This window comes from Centrocercus urophasianus, unplaced genomic scaffold (assembly GCF_019232065.1).
Source record: "Centrocercus urophasianus isolate 14NV4802_14NV808 unplaced genomic scaffold, USGS_Curo_1.0 seq_23, whole genome shotgun sequence".
NCBI classification, from domain to species: Eukaryota; Metazoa; Chordata; class Aves; order Galliformes; family Phasianidae; genus Centrocercus; species Centrocercus urophasianus.
This window is the reverse complement of record NW_024884789.1, coordinates 2,353,468-2,374,987: the sequence shown is the minus strand read 5'-3', so window position 1 is coordinate 2,374,987 and position 21,520 is coordinate 2,353,468. Positions and strand designations below refer to the sequence as shown.

Genomic DNA, 21,520 nt, shown 5'->3' with positions numbered 1-21,520 from the left:
ACACCCAGTTTCCCTGGCTACTGAGGAAACAAAGAACAGCAGGCAGCTTCCTTGCTCGGATGTGGTGCTGGCACGTCCCGCTGCCTCCTGTTGAGTTGCTCAGAACTGCTGGAAATGTGATTTGCCAGCTATAGGGGTTCTTACTGCAGCAGATTCAGTCACTTCTTGGTGACACAGCAGTGCCCCTTCCCTGCAGAAATCCCTGTCACTATAGGAGGAGTTGCAGCAGAGAGGATGGGTATCCAACACGGGATTTGCTCAGCTGCCAGCAGTCCCCGTTGCAGAGTGTATGTGTGCAATCTCCTTCATTTCTCTTGCAGGAGAGGAGGGGATATCATCGTGATTGGACTGGAGAAGGAATCGGGCATGCAGCGGGGCCGAGTGATCGCCGTGCTGAAGGCTGGGGAGCTGGCTCCTTATGGGTGAGGCTGAGTTGGGCACCGGCTCCCAGGGGCACAAGGGGATGGGTTGCAGAGGTGAGGGTGAGATGCTGTGACCACAACCTGGTCTCCAAAAGTCACCCGGTGCCCAGTAACGTGATGGGCAGAGCCCAGTGTCAGTCTGATCCTGCCTGCTGCTGCCTCCAGGTACTCGGAGGGCACCGGCACCTGGCAGGAGATGGCTGGAGCTTGGCAGGCTCCGGCCCTGTGTTAGGAACAAGTAGTGTATTTATGCAGAGTGCAGCGCTTGTCTGTGGCTTCATTCATGTGGATCAGGTTGAAGTTCTGGCTCTAAATGAGCACCTTTGTGCTGTCGGCAGTGACGGGCCAGGGGACGGCTCCGAGAGCACAGGGGAGAGCAGTTCTACACGTTCATGTAGAAGGTTTCACCCAGCAAACGAGAGTCCGGATAAATAAATAGCTGCTGGGGAGATGGGGGTGCTCCTGCTGATCACTTAAATACCAGTCTGGGATTGTACTATTTATGTCCAAACAAATGGAGGTTAAGCACCGCTAAGGATTATAAATGACCATTTATTACCACTGGGCAAACACAGCATGAGATCAAAGTGCTCCTGCCTTTCCCTCGCCTTGTTCACAGAGCATTTTTATCAGTCAGTTGAGAGTTGGGCATTCCTGACTGTAGGGTTGGCTTTATTTTAGCCAATTGTTAAAAAGAATTAGGGGAAATTAGGTGCAGAGCCACAGCCATTGGGGCTGGGCTAGGGCTGCCACTGGCTCACCTCACAGCACTGCTGTCTGATGCATCCCACCCCATCCAAGCCCGTCACTCGCTTGGGCTGGAGGCTGCTCTGGAAATGCCCGGATGGCAGCAGGAATTGAGCAAATCAGGATGTTATCAGCAACTTCAGAATGTCGTGGCAGGCTTGTGCATGTAGTGTCAGGTTTGGGCACTGGAATCCCTTATGAAATCTTTTCCCATGTCACTGAACTGCTTGCTTTCACCACAGTGTGGTTTCTCGTTCCTCCCTTTGCTATGCTCTCCCTTCTCAAGGATTTGCAGCTTATAGAAGGAGATTCACCAGCTGGAAAGGACAGCCTGTGTGAATCAGTGCCTCTGGGATTAGTGGGTCCTGCTGCTTAGTGGGGCTGCAATCCGCCCTGATGCCATTTTCTGCTCTTCCTTCCCCAGGACACTGGTGGATGCTGCTCTCGTAGCAAAGGACATGGTTGTGTGCTGCTTTCAGAATGAAAACACTGAGTGGTGCCTGGCTGTCTGGAGGGGCTGGAGTGCCAGAGACTTTGACGTTTTCTACCAGGCCTACGAAGAGCTGGGACGGCTTGAAACTTGCATGAGGAAGAGGAGGTAGTGCTTGTGGCACTGGAAACCGAGGGCTGATGGAAGAGGGAAGCATCCTCCCCTGAGCATACATCCCCACACGGGGAGGGGATGGGGTGCACAGGGTACCACTGTTTTGCTGCTGAAGAGCTCCATGGGGTTTTGGCAGCAGAACCCAGCAGGGCTTTGGGGACAGCCCAGCAGGGGCAGGATATGGGTGCTCGGCACTCTCCCTGCAGCTGAGAACAGGAGGTGGCTGCAGCTCCGGGAGTGAGCGAGCTATTGAATTGCACTCCTGCAAAGTCAGTTGTAAAATAGAGCTGATACAAAGCAAAGCCACTTGGGCTGACAGCTACTTCCTGATGGGAGAGAAGGGAGAGCTCTGTGACCAGGGAAGCCCATAAGCTGCCTTTGTTCTTCTCCTCTTTCTCTCGGTAACTACACTCTGGAGTAGCAGGAGCACAATAAGCTTCATTTGCCTGTGTATCTGCTCAGCTTCCGCCGCTGCAGCTTTTAGTTTGTCTTCATTAGTGGCCTAGGATGCTTTATTGGCTCTGAGTTGCACTTCCTAATTCCGAGCATGTACAGCGCTGTAAAAGGAGCCTGGCTCCGTGCCCTGTGTAAAGGTGTACAGTTTGGACATTTTCTGTTTTTCTATTCCAAGAAACTTGTGTGAGCATCGGCTGCGTGGGCCGAGGTCTGGTTCACATCCCTGTTGCAGGCTGCTAAAACACACTTTGTCTCTGAAAAGGGGTATCTTCAAATAAACAGATTCCTCCCCACCTTGGCACTGTGACGCAGGCATTTGTGGTGGGCAATCTGCTGCAGGGGTTCAGGTTTGCAGCACGTGATTCTGATGCCTGGCACCTGGTGGTGACTTCCAGCTTCATCTGGTTGTGTGTATTCTTTGCAAAACCACTGCTTGGAAGAGCCACAGTGGCTCTGCATTGCCCTGAGCACCCCGGGCACAGCTTTATGTTCTACATCCCAGGCTGGCCTTTGCCCCGCAACTCCAGCCCCAACCTCAGCATCACCTCAGTGGGCACAAAGCTGCCTTTGTCCTGCTGTTACTGAACGTGAGCACCGCCGCCTGCCCCAGACACATCGTAAAGTGGCTGCTCTGGAAGTCCTGCTGCCAGGAAAAAAGGGAGCTGAGGGGCTGGAGCTGCTGAGAGAGCTGATGCTGCTGGGAGCGAGCGCGTCCCAGTGGGCGGCAGTGGGCTGGGAGTGTGGGATTAGAGCCTGAAATCTGCTTCTCAGCAGTCTTGTTCCCATAACCCCGGTGTCTGGCTGCTGCTGGAGCTTGCTGTGGACACTTGACCTTCCTGTGGGCGACTCAGTGCAGTTTTGGGACTTAAAAGTGTATTTTCAGCTGAAGGTGGCACTGAGGCTCTTCTCAGCCTTTTTTTAAGGGGGAGACCCTAAAACAGGAGGCAGCAGCACCCAGCTGGGCTGTATGCTGGACACAGGACTGCAGCACCTGCACTGCAGAAAAGAACCAAAGGAACCCACGAGGGAGTGAATGGGATTGGAAGATGCTGTCACCCGTGTCCATGGAGCAGAGTTCTGTCAGGGGGTGTCTCAACTGCGATGGGGAAGGGTAAGGGATAGGAACATGGATGGGATGAGAAGGGAATGGGGATGAGATGAGGATGGTAGCAGGAAGGGAGTGGTGATAGACTGGTGATGGGAATAGACTTGAGGGATGGAGAAGTGAATCGGGATGGAAACGGGAAGGGGAAGAGGATGGAAAAGGGAATGGAAATAGGATGGAGATGAGGAAGGGGATGAGGGATGAGGGTTGGGGAAGGGATCCAGTGGCTGCTGCCCTCCTGTCCAGCCCTGCGGAGCTGCCTGGGGCCCATCTCGTGCTGCTGAGACGCCCCAAAAGCCCCCTGCAGAGCCAAGGCCACTGCAGCTACCAGCCATTATCTCCTGTTTGCTTTGTGTGTTTGCTTTATCGGGGCATCACTCAGATGACTTAAACTGTGCCCTTTGTAGGAGCCTTCTTGAAATGTCAACAAAGGACAGAGGAGTGGCTTTGATTTTTCCTTTTGTCTTTGTTCTCCAAGGAGAGAGAGAAGCAGAGCAGGCCTGGCGAAGCTCCCTGCACTGGGACCCCTGCTTGCTGGAAACTGGAGCTGATTCAGGGCAATTAAAGCCGAGGGTTTTATTGAATTAAAGTGTGAAGGCAAATGCAGCCAGCCTGCTAGGCAGCCCCTTCTTTTCTTGAAGCTAATTCCATCTTATTTTTTCACCCTGCTCATAGCCATGCCTCACGGCGGGGGCTCGCTGCCCATCTGCCCATGGCAAAGTGCTGTGAGACGTTTCCAAACAGCTCTCGTGGGCAAATGCTCGTGACTTCTGCACTAATTCACAACTCAGATGTTAGTAAACCTCTTCCTGCACCAAACACGTGCGGTAAGTTAGGAGCAAAGCGTTCCAGCAGTGGTGTCCATGAAAAGTTGGGTCAGCACCTGAGAGCTGACGACTTCCACCTGCTCAGCCTCCCTCACTCAGGCAGCAAAATTACTTTTTTCAGCATAAAATGGCTTTTGTAAGGTTAGAATTTATCATAGACGGCTGTAATTGAAAACTGATCTTTTAAATGATTACTTTGAAGCTGTGAGTCCACAAACGATGCGCTCAATTAAGACGTGGGGCCTCGAAAGCTGACTCCAGCCTGGGTGTAAACCTCACTTTCAGTGCCCCTCTGGCCAATTTGGGAACCAAAGCTGAACTGCAGCAACCGAACAAAACCCCAGCACCAGATGGGGGCTTTTTGTTCAAGGGCTTTTTCCGCTTAACGCGCTTTCTGCTTTTACAGGCTGAATAAAACCTGACATAATCATCAACTTCAATAAACACAGCGTGCATTGTACATGTACAGGCATGCCTGCAGACATCTCTCCATGGTTGGATGAGGTGATCTTAGTGGCCTTTTCAAACCTGAATGATTCTGTGCTCTCTAGGAGCTGCAAAACCAGTGGAAAAAGGATCAAAAAGAACCAGGGAAGGCATCAGACCCAGCAGTGGTGGTTCCCACCCACCCCAAAGCTAAGCCCACCGCTCCCCCCATGCCAAATCCCTGCAGCCACCCCCCCCCCCCCGCGTACACGCTGGTGAACAGGGACAAACTGAGGTAGACGACAGCAGGAGCTACGATTGCAAATAAAAAAAAAAAAAACAACCTTTATTGCATCTTAGAAGCAAGTCTTTAAAAAAAAAAAAGAAAAATTCCATGCACTGAATCCATCCAAGTACCTACATCCTTGGGACTGTCACCAAAAAACGATGAACATCTAAAAGACACTGACTCTACACTAACTGCAGTTCATATTCCATACACGTGTAAACAATGGTTATTTTTTTCTACCAGAATAGCAATTGCTCCATAAGATCCCCTCCAACGTGGCAACAACCTTAGCACTGGTTTCTCTGCTTTCTTTCGCTATTCTCCACTTCCCAAAGAGTAGGCAAAGTGGGACTGAGAACAATGAGACAAAATGGTGCTGGAGGATACGATAGAAAAATATATTGTTCGCTGGTTTTTATTGTTTGTTTCTGCTGAAGAAGATATTTACAGGTAGGTGGGTCCCGATACATCACCTGCTTCAATGACAACGGCCATTCACTGCGTAAGTCTCAGTGTAAAGGGTTCCCTTTCTGGCTTTAAGGCACTTTATTTTGTGTGTTTGCTCTAACCTTGCTAGGTGTTCCTTCGTAGGGGTCATCCTTTCCTTGTACTCAGCCTCCCCCATCCGCAGTTCCTCTCCAAACACCACAAAGACTCCTCACTTTTCTGACATCGTTCCAAAAAATTTTAAAAAAATTTAGGGGGTAAAAAAAAAAAAATCCATTAAAAAAAAAGCAAAAACAAAACATTTTAGAAAGTAATCTTTGGAGATCATTTGCTGCAATACGATGTACACTACCTTATCAGTGAGAAGATGCAATACATTCCTAATATATATATATATATATATTTACACACACATATATATATATATAAAATATTAAAATGACTAACAGATATTCAAGGAAAAGTCAAGAACCTAAAACAATGGATATTAAATAAATTAAAGGTCTATCAGATACAGGAAAAAAATAAAAACGAAAAAAAAAGCCAACTAGTAATCGAATGTAATAATTGCTCCCATTAACATCAGGTAACTGATCGGACCAAGTAACGCCATCGGGTGCAGCACGCTTTGTAGAGAAGCGCTTGCAAAGTTCTCACGAGGGAGCTCTCCTTGTTCCTGGTGCACTGCTGCTTCTCTGCAAGAGATTCTGGTTCCCTCCGTTCCCCTCCGCCTCTCTCTCAGTCTCAGCTCCGTGCAGGACAGCGGTTGAGGATAATACACAGAATCTACCACGGATTCTTAACGCGTGAGATCCGGATACGGACCGAATATAAAAGACAAAGATTTCCACTGGGCTCTGCAGGGTGCAGGCTGCCCACCCGTAATAAGGGAAGTGCATGCGTAACCCAAACCGTGGGCCTGTTGGGAAACCTCCTGCACCCATTCCTTTGTTTTGACGTGGTTGGATTTCCAAAAAGCACAGCTCTCCTCAACAGAACTTGGAATCTTTGCACTGCGGTGGTCACAACAGAACGCTCGGACGCAGCGCTTTGTCCCTCGAGCGCTCAGCTCCCAAGCGACAGAATCCAGCAACGGGAAAGGTAGGAAACAGTCTTTTGTTCCTAAGGGAATTCTAATTCAAGTCAGGCGCCTGCAGCTCGCTCAGGTAACTCCGGAACGGTTGGGTTGGTTGGTTGGACTGAAGGCAAATACTGATCACAGTTTTCGTTCAAAACCAAAAAGACAACGACGGAAAAACCAACGGCCTCGTCCTTCTCCAAGTGAGCGCTTTGTAAGAAAACAACAACGATTGCTAAAATATATCCTGTGTGGTCTTTTAAAAGTGAATTATCAAAAAACATTTTCCCAAAAATAAATTAGATAATTAAAAAAAAAAGTCTTTTCCAGCATAGCTGGATATTAGGCTGTCCTCACTGAGCCATTAGTATTGCTGCTTTTCCCAAAACTGGGGTCGTTTTTTTCAAACCATATTTCAGCCAGCTGCTGTGTGGACCCATACGTGGAAGCTTTGGACCCCAAGCACATTTTATATTGTTTTGGATCAAGATTAGGGTCACAAAAAACAGGGTGATGCACGTGGACTACTCCAATTTCTTGGCTTCGGAAAGTTTTTAAGCCGGCTTGAATGACTTTGTTGAAAAGGTCAACGTCTTCGAGGCCCCAACCTTGGATGGAGACGTCAAAGCCCCCTGCTCGAATAAGGTCACCTTTGTAAATGCAGGTAATACCAAAGCCATAGTTCCTCCAGAAACCTGTTTTCTGGGTGAAGGCAAAATGATTGTCACTAGGAACCTTTCCACTATACACAATCTTTGGATCGTACTGGCTAAAAATGATGGGGAAGTATACTTGTTGACCCAAAACCGTATTGGCTCGACACCTCTGGAGGAATTCTGTGGTAAACACTAAGTCAACATCGCAGAAGAAAAGTAAAGACTCGTTCTGGAACTGAGAGGATCCGACTTCCAGAGCCAGTGCCCTCGAAAACTCCCCGGACACCGGTAAAACCTGCATGTCAGCCTTGGGGTATTTGGAGCGGTACTCTCTCATCAGGTCGATCTGTTTTGCTTTGTCAGGGTTGGAGTTGGAATTGAAGAGCAGGACAACCAGCTTGACATTCTGGTTGGGAATGAGGCACGTCTTCTCAAAATTCCCCATGAACCTTGCAAACATATCAAAACGTCCAGAGAGAGGAATCAGGATGTTGATCTTCTGGTCTTTGAGTTCCTTCCTCTCTACCCTGGATCTGCTGAGCTGGAATGGAACAAACATCTTCAGCGAGTTGGAGAGGAAAGACAAGGACCCAGAATCCTGGTTGATTTTGCTGGCCAGCTCTTTGGCGTCCATCTCTTCATGCTCCATAAACTGGATCTTGCTGAAGGTCTGCTGCAAGTACGCGTGCCTCCTGACGGGGACGGTCATCTTCTTGCCTTTGTGTTTTTTGTAAAGCAGCAACAAGTCAAGCACATACTCTGCTCCGTACATCGGGTTTACCCTGCGATAGCCATACTGTATCTCCTTGAAATCAATGATCCTCCCCCTGGTCTTCGCATTCGCGTTGATCATCTCCATGACCTGCATCACGATGTCATCCAGCGCTTCCCGCTGGGACGAGTCCATCCCCCTGCGAGGGGGCTGCCCGTCAGCACCAGAGTACAGGTACTTGCCTGTAAGGAACTCCCACTCCAGGATCTCCTCCCGGTGCCGGGGCTGGAACCGCATGAAGGAGGGCGGCATGCCCAGCTGCAGGTCCTCTTTGTGGACTTCTGTATTGCTGTATTTGCTCATCAGGACAATTTCTCGGTGCAGCTGCACGGTCCGGTGACGCAGCTCTGCTATCTTGCGGCTCAGCATGTAGCTGTGCAGTCTGTACTGGTAGGGGGGGTTCTTGTTCGGGTGCAACGTTATGGCTCTGTGTATTTTGCTGTTCCTCAGGTCTCTGATGTAGCCTTTTTTGTTCTGCTCGTAGTTTTCATAAAACAGCTGCTGCATCTGGAAGAGAGGAAGGACAGGTTAGCATCTGCAGTGCTGTGCTGAACATCAGCCCCATGGGGATGAATGCCCCTGGCTCGCAGGGTCAGGAGGCTGAGTAAGCTGCTCATGGCTTTAGGCGCAGGTTGTAGCAACGCCAGCTGCTAGTCAGGGAAATTAAGAGGATTATTTGTTGTAAAACAATGTAAGAAACATCTACTGTGGATCAGGGATTACTACTGCCCATCCTATAGAGAGCAGGCAAACAGCTGAGCAGTACATGGATCCTGAGCTCATTTTTTCCCAACAGCACAGCATCGCCAGGAAAAAAGCCACCAGGTATCCAGTACAGAACTCTTTGCTATGCTCCTATGCTCCCGCTTCCTGTGGGCTTTAATAATAATAAAAACAATTAAAAAGACACCATATATAGTAAGTATGATGGCAATTTTTCCATTGCACCCAAATGCTGTTCAGGTATGAAAGCCACGCGTTACACTACGGACTACAGGCGTGAAAATGGAACGTGCTGATCATTCCAGTCAGGATGCTATGTATGATATTGAAGCACTGCACTGCCATACAGAAACGATGAAAAAGCAACGGCTTCCCTGTCGTTTTAGAATGTCAGTGTAAAACAGTAAGTGCCTGAGATTGCTGGCAGAAGCTCCTGTAGACACGTAGCACGGGATGCGTGCGTACGATAGAATAAAAGGATCCTTCAAATGGAAATTGCTGTTTCAAAACAACCAGATAGTGGGCTCATATTGGATTCAGAAGTCTCGCGGAAAACCACCGCATGAGCCAAGCAGGCAAACAGCTTTATGCTTCTGGGCAGCTCAGGCAGCAGTTGATACAATGGAAGGCAGACGCGAGCCAGCATGACAGTGTGGGAAATGAGCTCAAAGGAAAATGAAGAGACGGAGCAAATTCTAACCCCAGCGCACCAGCCCAGAGGAGGGATGTTCTAGAAGATCATGGGTTGAGTCTGCATCAAAAATGCCACTGAACGGTCGGAAGAGCAGGCACACCAGCTTTGTTTAATAGAGCCCCAACCTCATTATCAACAGCAAGATTCGCCATAGGTGATGCAGTCAATGAAGTACATATAAAAAATCTGTAACGATAGCTAAGAGCTAAAGCCAACATCAAAACAGAGGAGAAAAAGACCAGATCTGACGACCACGATGTAGCACACTCAAAGGAAAATCTTGTGCCCAGAAAGGTGCCTTTCACAGACAGCACAAGTGATGCCTCCACCAGCTGCCCCGACTCAGAAGCCCTGTTTTATTCGGCCGTCAGCTGCATTTTTCCCATTGCTGTGGACAGACAGTGAATCTCGGGGATCAGCTCACACCTGGCTCCAATTGTCGTTAGCAAAACAAACCAGATGTGTGCATACTTTGACCTGAGGCTCAGCATCTTCTTGCGGGCAGCAAGGAGCAATCTGCTGGGGGCACACACCGCTGCCTGCACTGCTTCCTCTACCAGTAACACCCAGCTGCTGCCTGCTGGCAAGGGCTCCAGCAGACCTCCCATCACACCCATGCAGGGTCAGTCCCTTAGGCATGATTTATTACTAAAGCAGCCAAGCACATATGTATTTTACTCCACTTATCCACAATGTATATAGCACGAGAAGTATTAAACACAGCCAGAGACTGCACTGACATTTTAACTACAATAGAACCATAGGTGCAGGCTTTCTGAAGAGTATTGTAGCATTAGATAAATATTCTTAAAACATGTAATTAGGCAACTATTATTTCAAGGGATGTTAACAATAGGATTTAATTTCAAATGTTGTTTTCAATTTATACAATAACAAAATCAAGACCATGCAGCCTGGACGCGTTTCTTGCTGAACTGCCATCTAGGGCATTCAGAATTAGCTGCAAGAGGAAACCATGAAAGCAGAACAACTTTTAGGTTACACAACAAAGTTTTAATGGGATACTGATGGGTAGGGAAAAATATTACAAAACTTCCCCTTGGAGGTACAGATAGGGATCCCCAGCAAACCATCCTAAAGAAAATTAGCCAGAATACCTAAAGAGAAAGCTTAATCAGGATTCACCTCCTACGTTCACTTCTGGAAGCTTGATAAAACCTCCTGCCTCTTCTAAAATCTGGCTCTCCTGGAAACCTGAACATAGATAAGAAAGATCTCTGCACCATTTCACCAGTGCTTCAACCCAGAGCAATTTAGAGCAGAAGCATCTGCCGATGGCCACCTTATCCCAGCCAAAGAGAAGACAGCCAGCCAACAAGAGGGGCAGGACGAGCACCTGGTGCTCTTCCCAGGAAGCCTCCCCTCAGCGTCCCACTTATCCCCTGGCTCTCGGCATGCAGGACGTGGCCACGTCTCCATCCATGAGCAGCATGCCATGGGGGAAGCAGGGCACCAGAGGGGATAACCCATCCCCTACAGGGGGCACAGCTCACAAACTGCTTTGCTACAAGTCAGATCCAAGTGGCCAGCAGCCAACAAGGCAATTCATCCCTCTGCAGGACATTGACCCGATGCTCCCAAGCATGCCCAGGCCCTTTCCTTTGCCAGAAGCAGCCCCTTGGTGAGTCATGTTTTCTCACCCACGTCTGCAAAACCACAGGTGAATTCCTGTAAGAAATGAGCAGCTCCCCCTGCAAAGGTTGATGGCTTCACCAGTATGAATCCATCTGCTCCAATCATTTCAGCTCTGCTTCCTGCTGCAGTCCCTGGGCTCCATCACCACCAAGGCAGCAGCCAACTGCAAGCTTCTACTTCACTTGGGTCCCAAACGCCACCCATTACCTTAAGTATCTCTTGTGTTAAGACTGGTGGGCAGGAAAAGAGGCAGAGAAAGGAATACCTGTGATGTGCTTGTTCCTCCTACCAAGCACACCCATGCAGCGATGCAAGCCCATGCCTACTCGTCTCACTTCAGCGTTACGTGCCAGCTTCCACATGGCCATGACAAGCCTCCTGCTAGCTGAACTCCTGCAAACCTTGCCTTCGGGGAAACAGGTTTTTCTATGAGTCTTTTTTTTTAAAAAAAAGAACCTTTCATGGATATTAATTTTGCAATGATTATATTCTAAGCATGCTTTATTCTAGCACAGAGCACTGAGAGCGCAGGGATACAAAGAAGAGCTACTCTTTATTGACCACTATTTACTCTAGACCTGTTGAAGCCTTAAAAACCCTAATGTTCTCCAAACCTTTAGAGACTGAATGTTTAAACTGTGGTACAGCTGTTGTGGGCACTCCTGGCTCACCTCCAAAAGACCAACTGAAAGAGAGAGTGTTATGTTCTTCATTTTAAATGAAGAAGTCTTTTGCAGGCCAAAAAAAGTGTACTGGAGAAAATGGACTTAAAAAATAAGAGCAGTTTATGCAGAAACTGGCCCGCAGCCACGGATTAGCCCCCAAGGGCTTTCTCTCATAGCTCCAGATTGTACTGGCACAGCCCAGAAAACACAGCCCCCACAAGTCTCATGAAAACTGTGGACAAGACATGTTGTATGGCAGGCCTCAAAATGCCCGAGATGGGCTTTAAATACAAAGCCAAACTAATTTCAAAAATGAGAAAACTGGCTAAGGTTGCTTGGTAGGGGAGCAGCTCACCAGGAAGGATAGCAGGGAGTTCAATTTGCCAGTGCAATTGCTGCTCCTTCCACGACACCGAGTGGATGGACTGCCTCCCCCATAAGCCTCGTGCACCTATTTCTCTCTTCTCAAAGCACTGCAGAATGCATGCCAAGACCTCAGGCAGGATTTAGCAACCTTGAGGTCAAGGCATCTGCAAACTGGAAGAGTTGCTGCTGGAGCTTAATCTTCTGCTAGCAATACCAAGTCACTGTTTAATTAAACAGCTAACCTTCTCCCCATGCTTTCCCATTAAGTTAGAAAAAAAGCTTAAAAGTTACCTATTAGTATAGTGTCTCAATCCAAGTGGCCTTTAGAACACAGAATCACAGAGTGGCTTGGGTTGGAAGGGACCTTAAAGATCATGTGGTTCAAACGCCCAAGTAGTCCTAACTTAGCAAAAGGAAGGAGAAAACCAGCACAAATTAATCTGTCTTCAAAACTGGCACCATGTACCTCACTTCTGATCTTCAGCATGACAGCCTTTGTACTCTAAACCTCCAGATGGGAGCAACCCACACACTTGGGAAATGACTGGGATCCTCCTGCCATGCTGCAGAGGAGAACTTCTGGCTTTGCATTAAATACTCCTAATCTAAACAAAAATAAGGGTCCTGGCCCAATTAACTGGGAAGCAAGCCATCCTTCCTTAGGTCTCTCTGCTTTTGGATAAGGGAGACAAATGAATCAGACCTGAGTGAATGAGGAGGAGGAAGATGAATCCACCACAGGCAACTCTCCCAAGCCAGTGCTGCTCACCTCGTGCTATGTCCTCCCCTCAGGTGTATCTGACACACGAAGGACACAGATGCCATCATGCTCTCCATAAAGCCTTTGGCTTCCTCAGAGGCACAGATTATGGCTTTAAAGCACAAACAAGAATCTGACCTGAGAGCCTTTAGTACCTCAGGAGAAATCAGGTAGAAATGAATGTGCCGTTTTGGGAAACCGAGACTCAACAGCACAAACCCGATGAGACCCAGCTGCAACTTTGGGCCGTGCTTCCAAAAGGCTCCAATTTAACAGCAACAAATAAAACACCACTAAACATTAACAAATGTTCCATCCCATATATATCTGCTGTCAAAGAAGCAGAACATCCTAGGTGCTAATAACTAATTATCGTGGCTATTGCTTGAAGAAGTGCACTCGGGATTTCTTTCCGGCATCATTTGCACATCACACGGCCTGGTGAAAGCTGCCATTCTGCACGTGGTTCTGGCCCAGGGGGTGATTCAGCTCTCCCTGCCCCACCGATAGGGACTGCCTCCCACGGCACCCTGAGGGGAGCCGGAAGCCATCCGTTTCAAGGCCAGGCTGGGGATGACGCCAAATGACTTTCCCACCAAACACACAGCGTCGTGGGATTTCTCGTCCTTGTTGTCAACTCCTCACTTTGCAGACTCTCGGTGCTACAGGCAGAGGAACAGAAAAACTTGGTTTTCATTAGGACTTTCAACAGGCCCACAAAAGGAGCAAGCGCAGTCGTTGAAGCCTGGATCTGCTCTTCCTCACACACAACGTTAGGATGCCGAGGAGCTGCACATAACCCCAGGAGGGCAGTTTCTTGGAGATGATGAGCAGAAAGCTTCTGACACCCTGGCAAACACTTCTTGGATGCTGGAAATGAAAAGAAGGGACTACAGAAGAAAAGACCTCTTCTGGACCGCCGCGTGACTTTCCACCATATGTTTTCAAGAGGCAGTAATGTAATCATTTAGAAATACTTCTGCTCGTGGCATTCAGAGATTCCTGTTTGGGAGCCACTTTCCACACACAGTGATTTTGTAAGAACCACACCAGATGAGGAGCCCTTTTGCTCCCCAAATACTTGGCAAGGCCATCATGAGCTGCTGTTACAGGGCAGGACACAAACCCTCTGCTCAGAGGGGCCTGGGTTGCAGCCAATACATCCAGGCATCACCCTGCACAACCAGCACAGCTTCCCAGTGTGACACACTGGGCACCACAGCCGGGAGGTACACGGTGCCCAGGTAACGTGGGACAATGCTGGGGCAGCAGGGGCAGGCTGAAGGGACAGCCTTAAAGCAGCGCAAAGCCCTAAGCCTCTCTGAGCCTTCACAGGATTACAGTGAATTTAATTAGGCGAAGATTTGGCCTCACGATAGCTACAGCCACAGCTTTTCCATGGGTGTACAAGTGAGGTGGGGGTGGGTTTTAAATACCAGGATTCATTTTCAGGATGTTTGGCACTCCCAGCCCAGGCAGCAGTGCTTTAGATGAGGGATCCGGCTGCCTTTCCTTATGGCAGCAATCCATACTCTGTTTCTGATCCCTTGTGAAGACTCGTGGCAGGAATAGATCTTTTGGAAACGGGTGAGAGGGGAGCTGGGAACGCTGAGCAGAAGCACCAGGACCGAGCCAAGCTCTGAGCTGCCGTGCCAGCAGCACCTCCAATGTGCTGGAGCATCTTCCATCACCACCTTTAGCAATCTGCCTGCAATGTCCTCTCCTGAGGACTTATGGCAATGCCACTGCTCTGCCAGCACCTCATGGAAACTGGAAAATCCATGAGTTCATTAGCTAGCAAGCTTTCCCATAGCTGCCACAGCAGCGGTCCCTGAAGGTGTTGGTGGAAGAGCTGCTGCAAGAAGGTCAGTGTCTGGGAGATACTATCCAAACCTCATCCCTTCCACACTGTGAGCTTGCTCCACTATCCTTCCTCAAGAAAAGGGGATTGGAAAAAACATCACAGCTTCTTCTTGGTAGCAGAAAGGAAGGGCAAGCCACATCATCCCACAGAGTCTGAGCATCCATGATGCACACCAGTGATTTCCACGGTCCTTTTTCAACATCCTCCAATGGGTTCTTCACCATTGATCCTGTTTTTCAGCACAGCCATTGTTTCTGGAGCTGGTTTGGAGGCTATCAACAAGGCACAGCCCTCACCCACCAGCTCGTTCTGCAGGGGGAGCAGCGTGGGATGAGGATCTCCAGGGCTGGCTGCAGCCATGCAGCATTGTTCTGAAGCGTGCATTTGAGCCGTGCGCATGCTGCCCTGCCAAAAGAATTGTTTAATAATTGCTCAGAGGAGGGGAGGGAAATAAAGCCACAAAGTCTTGTTTCATGTGGAGAAGCCACATGCTTCAGTCAAGCCGTAAGGATACTACAGCTGAGCCCAGGCCTGGGAATTACGCAGCTTCAGAGGGAGCGACGGCAAAGAGCAAAGCGCGGTAATGCTGCACTGCAGACATCATTTCCACAATGAGATGCCATGATTGCAAAATGCAGAGGTTTTGTGCTTGTGTCATGACCACACAGGACTTCAAGCCTGCCCACTCTTCTGTGCTGAAAAAAGCAAACACTGTTCTTTGTCCCATCACTGGAAAGCCAGCATACACTGCCTAAATTGGATGTGGCACTGCCAAAACTGGAGCAAGGCTCTGCTACCTAAAATACAAGCAATATATGGACCTACAATACATGCAACACATGATGGTTTGGTTGTACAAGATATGGTTATCCAGGGGGATCCGCAGAGGAGCCTTGCCCATCCAGGGGGATGGTGAGCTCTCACAAATCTGACTTTCTTGCCCCAAATGTCAAAAGCTTCATACATTCTGCAGTAATCACACTAACTACAAAGGTCACCTGTTCTTATTACTTGCGTGAAGAACAACGAATTTAAAATGAGCCATAATTTAAGAGAAAGCATCTACATACCAACAGAGCCCCTCTGGATGGGACTCACAGGGTGGGCCCTACCTCCACACTGAGGGGAAGCAGCATATGCACCACTCTGGGACCAGACCATTCCTCTGCTGTTTCATATATGCTCTGAGCTATAAGGAAGGCAACAACCTTCTATTCAGCCCCAGCCTTCATTGTCCTCCTGTCAGTGGAACAACTTTCTCATTATTAAAACGAGCTGTCAGGCAGACTGGCATTTCCCCCCTCGTGGTATCCAAGTTAGCCCGTTAGTTCAAATATGGTTAAAGACTTCACATAGTGTTGCTGGCTAACTGTATATGGTCTGAGGTTTTCTGGAAGCTCGCTGTCTGGCACAGTTTGGAGAAGTAACAAACAGCACAGCACTGCAGCACAAGGCTGAGTGCCTCTGGCATTACACACCTCTGGCACTGCACACCCCTGGTACTGCACACAGGCTATGTGAGATTTGGGCTCACCTCTGGGCTGCTCAATCCTACTGCTGGACGCTGTCTGCAGCCTCACTTGGACATGGAGAATATTCAGCTGCTGCTTCTGTAATGACCTCAATTAACACAGGTGTGGACAGTGACAAACACAGTTATGCTGTGTGCAAGTGGAAATGAAAAAAAACCTCATTTCTTCCAATTTTCCCAAGCTTTGTGAAGGACTTTCTACTCCTACAACACACCGAACAGTCTTTCAACCACCACCACGCATACATGTGGGGCTGTCTGGTCCCATCCTGGGGTTTCCTTTGCTCCTGTAGAGCCGACCCATAGGACAGCTCATTCTGATGACTGTGCCTGAGCAGTTTGGGGGGCATGGACCCACTCCAAAGCTGTCCTTTGCACTTCGTCTCTCTGCACCAGGCCGGTGCTCGCTTCCTCTTCCCTCCCCTTGAAGGCTGTAGCCCCTCTGGATGTGGAAACCACTCCGCTTTGAGGAGTGTTTATGTTCCCATGCGTGACACCCCCTTACCCCATTGCGACTTTTCCCTGATGCAGGAGATGGGCAGAGGGAGGAGCAGGGAGACACGGAGATCCGAGCAGCCTGACCACGGGGCCGGGTCCCACTGCCCTGAGGAAAGGCAGGGAGGGAGGAAAGGACATTGCTGAGAAAGCAGAAGCAGTGCTTGCCAACAGATGGAGAAGGCTGTCGGAGTGAGCAGCCCCGTTCACCAGACAGCGATGCCTTGTCTCCTTATGACCCATTTTCAGTTGTTGATCAAGGACATTTCAGGGATTTGACTCATGAATAGCAAATGCCTTATGCCGGGGCTGCCAAAAAGCCTTCTCCTTGCTGCAGGAAGGCAGGGCTGCTTTGAAGCAGCTCCTGAAGCAGGACAATTTACAGCCTGACAGCTTAAAGCTGCATTGAGAGGGGCCGCGTTTCCTCGGGGCGCTGTAAATCGCCGCGGTTCAGACGGAGCCGGGCCATGGGCCGGGAGGGCAGGGTGCATGGATGGGGACAGTGTTCTTCTGCCGTCCCATGGCTGCACGTCCACAGGGAGCCAGAGCCCTTCAATGGGGCTTTCAGTGGGACACACAGGACTACATTCTGCTGCAGCTGCCGCGGTGCCCTTCTGAGATAGAAGTCTATCATCTGCACGGCAGGTTGTTGCTGAGGTCAGTGCGGTTGGAGCTGGAGATACCACGGACTCAGCGTGCTGGCGGCTGTGCTGCTGCCTCCAGCTCTGGCACGTGGGCTGAGCACAGCTCCTGCCTGCACCCCAGGAGCATCCTGTGCCAGACAGCACGCTGGGCATCCATGCTGGCTCTGTGCCCTACAATAGAAGCGCTGGTCCGTACAGTTGGGAGGCGTGCAGAGATCTGGGAGAGGAGGATGCTCAAGGATGCGCTCTTTTGCAACAAGTCAGTGTGAGATGCTGAACCCACTGCTATCAAGATTTTCATCAAATCATAGAATCATTTAAGTTGGAAGGGACCTCTAAAGGCCACCTGGTGCCACTCTCTGCAACAAGCAGGGACGCCAAGGCTCCATCAGGTGCTCGGAGCCCATCCAGCCTGACCGTAGCTGTCTCCAAGGATGGGGCATCCGGCACCTCTCTGCCCTGTTTTTCCTTGGGACACATCCCCTAGAAACCCCACCCCTCAACTCCCAGCCACTCTGCCCCTCCCCGTGGTGTTTTTCAGATGGCAGTGCCAGTGGGAGGGCACCAGCCATGCTCCTATCACGCCATGCCGCAGCCTCGCCTTGATGCAGGTGCCAAACAAAATCCACCCACCCGCAGCAGATGTTGGGAACCTGTCTGCCCGTCTTCAGCTGCACTCTCAGGGCTGGCCTCCTGTCAAACGCCCGAGGGCACGGCTTTAGTTTTTCTTTTTAAAGCGGAGGTAATGCATCCAAAATATTTTTTTATGCTTGGAGAAGGCAGAGCTACACCTGGTCCAGAATACACAGCAGCAAGCAACATTCCTGTGTCTCAGAGGGAAGCTCGACCTCTTTACTCGTGAAATAGCTGCCTTCTACCTGCCTGTATAATTCAGAAGTACTGCAGGAACGCTGGTAATAAATCTGGCCAAATCTGCTCAGTGCCATATTCTTCAGCAAGCAGTTTGAGGACAGAATCTCTTCCTCCACTATCATATTTGTTTCCACAGAACCTGAAGCCAGAAGGATGCAGAGATGGCCCCTGGGACGCTTTGCTCTCCATGCAAACAGTTGGCTGTTGTGATATCCAACACAGATAGGAAAAAAAGAGGAGCAAAAGATGTGCAAAGATCGAGGTAGAGAGTGGGAGGGAGAGGGCACAGTAATGGACTGGGACAGACACATGTGCACATGTCATCTTCCAGCATTTCTTATGCAAGATCTCCCTTTCAGGTACATCGTGTCCCAAAAAAAGAAAAGCCCAAACCCAAACCATAACAGCCATCTGTGTTGCGCAAAGAAGAAAGATGGAACACATTATGCTAACCTTAAAACGTAGCTTGGGGGCCTGGTGCATCATAGGCTGTTTAGTGTTAGCAGCATCCAGAAAAGCACTAAAAAATGCACTGCAGGATATTGAAGAAATCTATATCCGGATATTAAAACTAGTATCCAGTCACACATCCAAAGTGCTGGGAGTGGCTACTGCAATATGGTCAGACCACAAGCTTAACGAAGCCCAGGAAATAAAGCACCAAGACTAATTGGAAGCACGTCAAAAGAAATCGCATACAAACTCCGCTAAATCCACTAAATCAGAAATGATTCTTCCCAACCCGACATGGGATGGTGAGGAGACAACAAGCACACATGATTTATGCAAGATGTTGTCCACTGCTTTACACTGATTTTCAACACATGGCAGTGTGTACTCTTGAGCTCTGGGATTTCACACTTGCTGGCTTTCCAAGAAAGGTTTTACAGCTGGATCCAGGCCGATGTGCCCGGCCAGGTGGCACAGTGCCCTGGTGCCTACTGCCTTCCTGCTGCCCAAAGCCCTGTCCTTGTAGCACAGAGCTCCAGGCCGTGAGCCTCCAGCAGAGCCCCCGTGTCCCTCAGCGGATCACAGAATCACTGAAGTTGGAGAAGCCCCCCTGAGATGCCCAAGTCCAACCCAGACCACCCCCGCCCGCATCCCTCACAGCCACATCCCCACAGATGTTAACACCTTCAGGGACAGTGTCCCCATCACCCCCTGGGCAGCTGTGCTGGTGCAGCACTGCTCTTTCCAAGGAGAAATTCCTTCTAATATCCACCCAGACCCTGCCCTGGCGCAACTTGAGGCCATCACCTCTCACCCTGTTGCTGTTAACTGGGAGCAGAGGCCAACCCCAACTCAGCACAACCTCCTCTCAGGGGTCGTGGAGAGTCCCCTGAGCTCCACTTTGGGAATTGATCCACCACAGTGGGCTCCTCTCCTCTCCATTTGGAATAGCAAAGAACCCACCTGACCGATCAACATTTTTTTGTTTTGTCTACTGGCTAAAACACATTGGGGGAAGTAAAAGAACCCCACAGCATCAAAAAGCACACATCAAAAACAAAATAGTCCCACCCCATCCCAAAGCATTCCTTTGATCTTCGCCCTGCAGACAGCTCCCACTTGGTACTGAGGCTGAGAATGGTCTCCAAAGGGCACTGTTTACTGAGCTGGGCTGCTCTGGTTGTGCTGTGTGTGACACTGCAGAGCATCCCATAGGCAGTGGGGTAGTCCATGGCAAAGAGACAACACAGAGTGGTGGCTGATCAGGGTACTGGGACCAGGCATGGATTGTGGCCTGAGAGCTACTGAGCAACAGACAGGGTGCTATGGGGACTCACTGTTTGTAGGAGCTGCACCAGCTCATGTCACTGCTGCATGGAGCCAAACCCTGGTGCCTGATGCACAGCACGAGTCTTCCTTCCTTGCATGGAAGCTGCAGAAACCATTCCCCTGATGCCACAGGTATTGGGTTTTAGTAGCACGAACCTTTTCATCAAAAACAATAAAGAAGATAATATAATAATAATCATCATCATCTGTAAGGCTCAGTGGCAAACAGAAGAGTATAATCTGAGTTTCCTTGCCCGTGAAATAATTACACTTACATCATGCTGAAATAAAAGTCTAAGTCGTGTTTTCTGAAAAAACAAGGAAGAGATCAAACCATCCATAGAAAGAGCCATAAATCCACGCTGCAGAGAACCCAGACCAAAGTATGTAATCAGGACATAACAAATGGAGTTTAATACTCAGAGGAAAGCCGCAGCTCTGGAAGACGTTTAAAGGAATATTTCCATTTTCCTAGGTACTATATCAGGTTCTTGGCCAGACATTTTTGATTGCCCTGGACTAAAAATACAGCCCCAATTTCAGGAGACAAGAATTTCAGAAGCATGACGAAACGTGAAAGGTAATTGCAGCACTCCACAGAGCTATTTACTGCATTATCTAACATCTCCTAAGGGATTAGCTCACAGTGCAAACATTCTGGTTCACCCCATGTTTCAGCCCTGGCACCCGGGGAGCAGCAGGAAGAGCTGTGCTGGTGCCAGGGAACGGAATGGAACAGGGCATGCAGCGTGGGATGAGCAAGTGCACCTTAAGGAAGGCCATTGGAGGGCAATACCAAGGGCTTCAGATTGAGCTCTGCAGCAGCTATGTGCTGCTACCATCCTGCATACATGTTAGCCCTCTGTAAAACTAGTTTTAACCCTGAGGGCTGTCTTCAAGCAGCCATTAAACCCAGGCTTTTAAGCACAGCGCTGGAAAACTGAAGACTCATTTCAGACAAGACTGGATGAATTCTATTTTGAATGTTCATTTTCTAGAACTCCACAGGCTGCTGTAACAGCCAGCCAGCCAGCGAGGCTGCCTCCAGAATACGAGGTGTCACTGGTCAAACGTATCCTCATTAGATGGTGGCCAAGTGATATTTATTTAAAGTGTTACGCGCCATGAATTAAACATTTATTTTGTATCACCCAGTAAAATATCTGAACCTCATGTTGGCAGCTGTGCAAATTCTGCCCCGACTGCATTCATGACTTACTGTACTTCCTTTGATTTTTCACGACGCCTCTCTTCTCGTTTGAAGAGAAAAACCTAAAAGTCAAGATTGTCAAAACTGCATAAGTTTGTGTGCCAGCCCACGCTGCGCAAAATGAAGTCGAAAACAGATCACCCCTCAAGACATCGTCTTCATCAAGGCTGCAGATGGAATTACAGCGTGACAATTAGCACATTCCAAGACTTGGCAACCTCATCCTGAAAGGAAGGTACTGAACAAACCAGGAACGCAGACTTTCCCCTCCTGGAGCGGTGGTTAAATGGGGACTGGTTAAACACAGGAGTGCCCCCGGAGATCTGACCGCTGGCTCTTACCCCCAGGAGAGATGGAGCCTCACGTGCTTTGGCCGGGTGCCCTGCAGGTCCTCTGCCTGGGGTGGCTGAAGCTGGAGAGGACAGCCTGCT

General features: G+C 49.3%; 2 protein-coding genes across 4 annotated transcripts in view; one reads left to right on the top strand and one right to left on the bottom strand.

The window, feature by feature from the left end:
* The window catches only part of LRRK1 (leucine rich repeat kinase 1), a 68,018-nt gene extending 65,496 nt beyond the window's left edge, over positions 1-2,522 (top strand). For all 3 annotated transcript variants that reach the window (XM_042824320.1, XM_042824319.1, XM_042824321.1), the window contains exons 33-34: positions 321-422; positions 1,594-2,522. In XM_042824320.1, coding sequence (XP_042680254.1) covers positions 321-422; positions 1,594-1,771 — 280 coding nt within the window. In that variant the 3' untranslated portion in view covers positions 1,772-2,522. The remainder of the gene's footprint in view (positions 1-320; positions 423-1,593) is intronic.
* A 2,751-nt stretch (positions 2,523-5,273) lies between these two features.
* Positions 5,274-21,520, bottom strand: part of CHSY1 (chondroitin sulfate synthase 1) — a 61,547-nt gene continuing 45,300 nt past the window's right edge. Inside the window, exon 4 of the mRNA XM_042824517.1 lies at positions 5,274-8,336. Coding sequence (XP_042680451.1) covers positions 6,744-8,336 — 1,593 coding nt within the window. The 3' untranslated portion in view covers positions 5,274-6,743. The remainder of the gene's footprint in view (positions 8,337-21,520) is intronic.